We start from the raw sequence: 6000 nt of genomic DNA on the forward strand, positions 1-6000 counted from the left end.
TGAATACCCGTCTGCCTCACAGGTCGTTGTCCCCGCTGATGTCGTGTGTGTGTGTGTGTGTCTGTCGTGTGTGTGCGCCTGTCTTGTGTGTGTGTGTGTGTGTGTGTGTGTGTGTCTGTAGTGTGTCTGTCGTGTGTGTGTGTGGATGGAACCCTCTGATTGATACGGGTCATGTGACCGCGAGGGAGTTCAATGACACCGCGTCAGGAGGAAAGGCCTGGTCCATAACACAACTGCCAGATGGGATGGTCTCACACACACACACACACACACACACACACACACACACACACACACACACACACACACACACACACACACACATCTACACGACACACACACAGTGCCACCCCCAACACACACACACACACAGGAAGTGTTATCCCCAGATCAGAGGTCTAGCTGCAGTCTGCCCTGGAGGTTATAGCTCTGTAATCTGTATGTCTAAAGCCCCTCCCAGACCTGTAGTCTAAAGCCCCTCCCAGACCTGTAGTCTAAAGCCCCTCCCAGACCTGTAGTCTAAAGCCCCTCCCAGACCTGTAGTCTAAAGCCCCTCCCAGACCTGTAGTCTAAAGCCCCTCCCAGACCTGTAGTCTAAAGCCCCTCCCAGACCTGTATGTCTAAAGCCCCTCCCAGACCTGTAGTCTAAAGCCCCTCCCAGACCTGTAGTCTAAAGCCCCTCCCAGACCTGTAGTCTAAAGCCCCTCCCAGACCTGTAGTCTAAAGCCCCTCCCAGACCTGTAGTCTAATGCCCCTCCCAGACCTGTAGTCTAATGCCCCTCCCAGACCTGTAGTCTAAAGCCCCTCCCAGACCTGTAGTCTAAAGCCCCTCCCAGACCTGTAGTCTAAAGCCCCTCCCAGACCTGTATGTCTAAAGCCCCTCCCAGACCTGTAGTCTAAAGCCCCTCCCAGACCTGTAGTCTAAAGCCCCTCCCAGACCTGTAGTCTAAAGCCCCTCCCAGACCTGTAGTCTAAAGCCCCTCCCAGACCTGTAGTCTAAAGCCCCTCCCAGACCTGTAGTCTAAAGCCCCTCCCAGACCTGTAGTCTAAAGCCCCTCCCAGACCCCTCCTTTGTGACCCCATGCTTTGTTGAAGCAGCTACTTATTGCCCTTGAACAATGCCTTCTGTATAATAGCAGGGGAATCTGTAGCACTGACAGGCTGCTAAACTGTATAGGAGCAGGTTACTGGAGAGACTAAGTCTATAGAACTGTATAGGATCAGGTTACTGGAGAGACTAAGTCTATAGAACTGTATAGGATCAGGTTACTGGAGAGACTAAGTCTATAGAACTGTATAGGAGCAGGTTACTGTATAGGAGCCGGTTACTGTATAGGAGCAGGTTACTGGAGAGACTAAGTCTATAGAACTGTATAGGAGCAGGTTACTATATAGGAGCAGGTTACTGTATAGGAGCAGGTTACTGTATAGGAGCAGGTTACTGGGTAGGAGCAGGTTACTGGGTAGACTAAGTCTATAGAGGGACACCTGCTCCTATAGTGGACCAAATGGCACCCTATTTCCGGTCACAGTAGTGTACTACATAGGGAATAGGGTGCTATTTGTGGCTAAGTAGTGTACTACATAGGGAATAGGGTGCTATTTGCGACTAAGTAGTGTCCTACATAGGGAATAGGGTGCTATTTGTGACTAAGTAGTGTCCTACATAGGGAATAGGGTGCTATTTGTGACTAAGTAGTGTACTACATAGGGAATAGGGTGCAATTTGTGACTAAGTAGTGCACTACATAGGGAATAGGGTGCTATTTGTGACTAAGTAGTGCACTACATAGGGAATAGGGTGCTATTTGTGACTACGTAGTGTACTACATAGGGAATAGGGTGCTATTTGTGACTAAGTAGTGCACTACATAGGGAATAGGGTGCTATTTGTGACTAAATAGTGCACTACATAGTGGATAGGGTGTTATGTGTGACTAAATAGTGCACTACATAGGGGATAGGGTGTTATGTGTGACTAAATAGTGCACTACATAGGGGATAGGGTGTTACTAGAGAAAGGCTGTTGGAAGCAGGAGCTGGTTTTGCTGAGGTAACACTCATTATTGACTGTGTGTAACCAAAGTCTATTGAACCCGGGGGCATGCGATCTGGGCCACGCAAACCGACCAACCAATAGAGAGACTTGAACCATCACGTCCATGGATGGATATGGCCAGGTTAATCTACAATATACCGACACAAACACATCCACACAATGTAACATACAGGACAACAGTAGTCTCTCCTGACAGCAAGCCAGTGTAGCAGATGGGGATCTGTGAAACTCACTCCTTAGCCTGAAGATGGGGGGGGGGGATCTTTTGATGAGTAACCTTGCTGGTTCTTGAAGACGTGTGTTAGTGTAGCAGATGGGGATCTGTGAAACTCACTCCTTAAGCCTGAAGTTTCGCCCCTTACGTAATTGAAGAAGGCCTTTTTTTAATTGGACGAAGGATTGGACTGCTTCCGGAGGGCAGTCACATGTGTTTGTGAGGCCTGAGTTCCTGAGTTTAAGCCTCTCGGTATGAGCTGAATCAAGGGGAAGCGGCAGTCGCTACACAAGCAGCGCGACGTCCTTTTACACACCCGATTTGGTTCTGGCGTCTGAGATACTACACAACTAGCAACACAGTGACTATATGATTCATACAACAGGACAAACACACACAGTAACGTGCACGACAACTCAAACACAAAAACAGACACCCAGAGAGAGAGAGAGAGAGAGAAAGGTTAGCTGTCCCTCTCTGCTCAGAGTCTGAGGTTTGTGTCCTAAATGGTCCCCTATTCCCTTTGTAGTGCACTACTGTTGACCAGGGCCACATAGGGTAGTACATTTACATTTACATTTAAGTCATTTAGCAGACGCTCTTATCCAGAGCGACTTACAAATTGGTGCATTCACCTTATGATATCCAGTGGAACAACCACTTCACAATAGTAGTGCACTGTATAGGGAAAAGGGTGACGTTTGGGACGTAAACAGTGACTGGACCCGACTGCTATTTATACTACACAGTCTAGTGTAGGCTGCTACTACTGCTATTTATACTACACAGTCTAGTGTAGGCTGCTACTACTGCTATTTATACTACACAGTCTAGTGTAGGCTGCTACTACTGCTATTTATACTACACAGTCTAGTGTAGGCTGCTACTACTGCTATTTATACTACACAGTCTAGTGTAGGCTGTTACTACTGCTATTTATACTACACAGTCTAGTGTAGGCTGTTACTACTGCTGTTTATACTACACAGTCTAGTGTAGGCTGCTACTACTGCTATTTATACTACACAGTCTAGTGTAGGCTGCTACTACTGCTGTTTATACTACACAGTCTAGTGTAGGCTGCTACTACTGCTATTTATACTACACAGTCTAGTGTAGGCTGCTACTACTGCTGTTTATACTACACAGTCTAGTGTAGGCTGCTACTACTGCTGTTTATACTACACAGTCTAGTGTAGGCTGCTACTACTGCTACTGATGCTGCTATACCCACGTAGTCACGCTCAAGTGTACAAACTCCCTCTTTCTCTCTGAGTTCTCCCCCTCTTTCTCTTTCCCTCTCTCTCTTTCTGTCATCAGCACTGAGTCTAAATTGGCCATTCTCAAATTTTTAGACAGATAGGTAGAACACCCCTCCCTCTGTTAGCCTTGGGTGGTATAGCTGGTAAACAACTTTACTCTTAATCTGTCTGTCTGTTTGTTGTTGAACATTTTAACCCATTTAGACCAAGAGGACATCCTGTTTATATTGGTTCTACTATCTTTGTTGTGACCACCACCGTCTAGCTTTGTACGGCCGTCCTGTTTCGAAAACAGAATGTAAGCTTGCGAGAACGTGACGGCCGAACGAGGCTCGCCACCACAATCCCAGCGTGATGACTCTCTAACAGGAATTGATAGGAAGTTGTCGATGGTTCTAACAGGAAGTTGTCATGTTCCTTACAGGAAGTGTACGTGGGGACGGAGACGATCTGCACGGTGGACGGACTCCACTACAACAGCACCTACATGTCAAGGGTCAAAGCCTTCAACGCCAGCGGTGTTGGACAGTACAGCAAGACACTGGCCATGCAGACCTCCGAGAGTAAATGCAACCACCACACACTCCGTTGACAGGGAATCTATAGAGCTTATGTAGTGCACTACTTTTGACCAGGGCCCATAGGGGGACAGAAGGAGTGCACTATATAGGGAATAGGGTGCTATTTAGGATGCAGATATGGACAAAACCTGGTCCCATACTGTCTGTACTGTATCCAACTCTATAGACTAACCTGGTCCCATACTGTCTGTACTGTATCCAACTCCTCTATAGTCTAACCTGGTCCCATACTGTCTGTACTGTATCCAACTCCTCTATAGTCTAACCTGGTCCCATACTGTCTGTACTGTATCCAACTCTATAGTCTAACCTGGTCCCATACTGTCTGTACTGTATCCAACTCCTGTATAGTCTAACCTGGTCCCATACTGTCTGTACTGTATCCAACTCTATAGACTAACCTGGTCCCATACTGTCTGTACTGTATCCAACTCTATAGTCTAACCTGGTCCCATACTGTCTGTACTGTATCCAACTCTATAGTCTAACCTGGTCCCATACTGTCTGTACTGTATCCAACTCCTCTATAGTCTAACCTGGTCCCATACTGTCTGTACTGTATCCAACTCCTCTATAGTCTAACCTGGTCCCATACTGTCTGTACTGTATCCAACTCCTCTATAGACTAACCTGGTCCCATACTGTCTGTACTGTATCCAACTCCTCTATAGTCTAACCTGGTCCCATACTGTCTGTACTGTATCCAACTCCTCTATAGACTAACCTGGTCCCATACTGTCTGTACTGTATCCAACTCCTCTATAGTCTAACCTGGTCCCATACTGTCTGTACTGTATCCAACTCCTCTATAGTCTAACCTGGTCCCATACTGTCTGTACTGTATCCAACTCCTCTACCCGTCGTTGTCATGCCATAGACATACATATTAGTATGGCAATGAACCAACGCAGAGAAGAGTTGGCTAAAAGCACAGACAGACTGGACCCACCAGGCTATAAGATAGATAGTACTTTATATAGGTGTATATTAAGCACATATAAAGTACTGGCAGACAGACTGACAGGCAGGCAGATAGACTGGCAGACAGACAGACTGGACCCACCAGGCTATAAGATAGATAGTACTTTATATAGGTGTATAATAAGCACATATAAAGTACTGGCAGACAGACTGACAGGCAGGCAGATAGACTGGCAGACAGACAGACTGGACCCACCAGGCTATAAGATAGATAGTACTTTATATAGGTGTATAATAAGCACATATAAAGTACTGGCAGACAGACTGACAGGCAGGCAGATAGACTGGCAGACAGACAGACTGGACCCACCAGGCTATTAGATAGATAGTACTTTATATAGGTGTATAATAAACACATATAAAGTACTATCTAATCCAACCCACCCGTACACCTGCCTCCTGCTTTCCCATTGTGTATGCTGCTCAGCTCTACACACACAGACAGACTGGCAGACTGGCAGACTAGCAGACAGACAGACATACAGACTGGCAGACAGACAGATAGACTGGCTGGCAGATAGACTGACAGACAGACTGGCAGACTGACTGACAGACAGACAGACAGACAGGCAGACAGACAGACCAGTGAAGCTCACACGTGCGTAACAGGGGTGATGCGGGTCCAGACAGCTCCCGCTACCCTCCTCATAATACTCAGGAGTAGCTGTGCTTGCTAACATCCGTGAGATAGAATATTTATTCTTCTGATAATATGGCCAGTGAAAAGAACAGGGGCCTTGTAGGGCTCCACACAGCTCCCTCTCTCTATGTAAAATGAGTTTTTTACTGGCTTGCCTCTTATAAGGTTCGCTGACGTAAATCTTGTTATTGGTTTGAAAAAGATCATAATTGATCCAAAAAACAGACAGGTCCGGACAGATTCTAGGTTTCAGGTTTCACTTG

General features: G+C 46.5%; 1 protein-coding gene across 4 annotated transcripts in view; it reads left to right on the forward strand.

Moving 5' to 3' along the window:
* trim9 (tripartite motif containing 9) overlaps window positions 1-6000 on the forward strand; it is a 119387-nt gene that overhangs the window by 93202 nt on the left and 20185 nt on the right. For all 4 annotated transcript variants that reach the window (XM_071366807.1, XM_071366808.1, XM_071366809.1 and 1 more), the window contains one exon: window positions 3960-4098. In XM_071366807.1, coding sequence (XP_071222908.1) covers window positions 3960-4098 — 139 coding nt within the window. The remainder of the gene's footprint in view (window positions 1-3959; window positions 4099-6000) is intronic.

This window comes from Salvelinus alpinus, chromosome 25, assembly GCF_045679555.1.
Source record: "Salvelinus alpinus chromosome 25, SLU_Salpinus.1, whole genome shotgun sequence".
In the NCBI taxonomy this organism is placed as follows: Eukaryota; Metazoa; Chordata; class Actinopteri; order Salmoniformes; family Salmonidae; genus Salvelinus; species Salvelinus alpinus.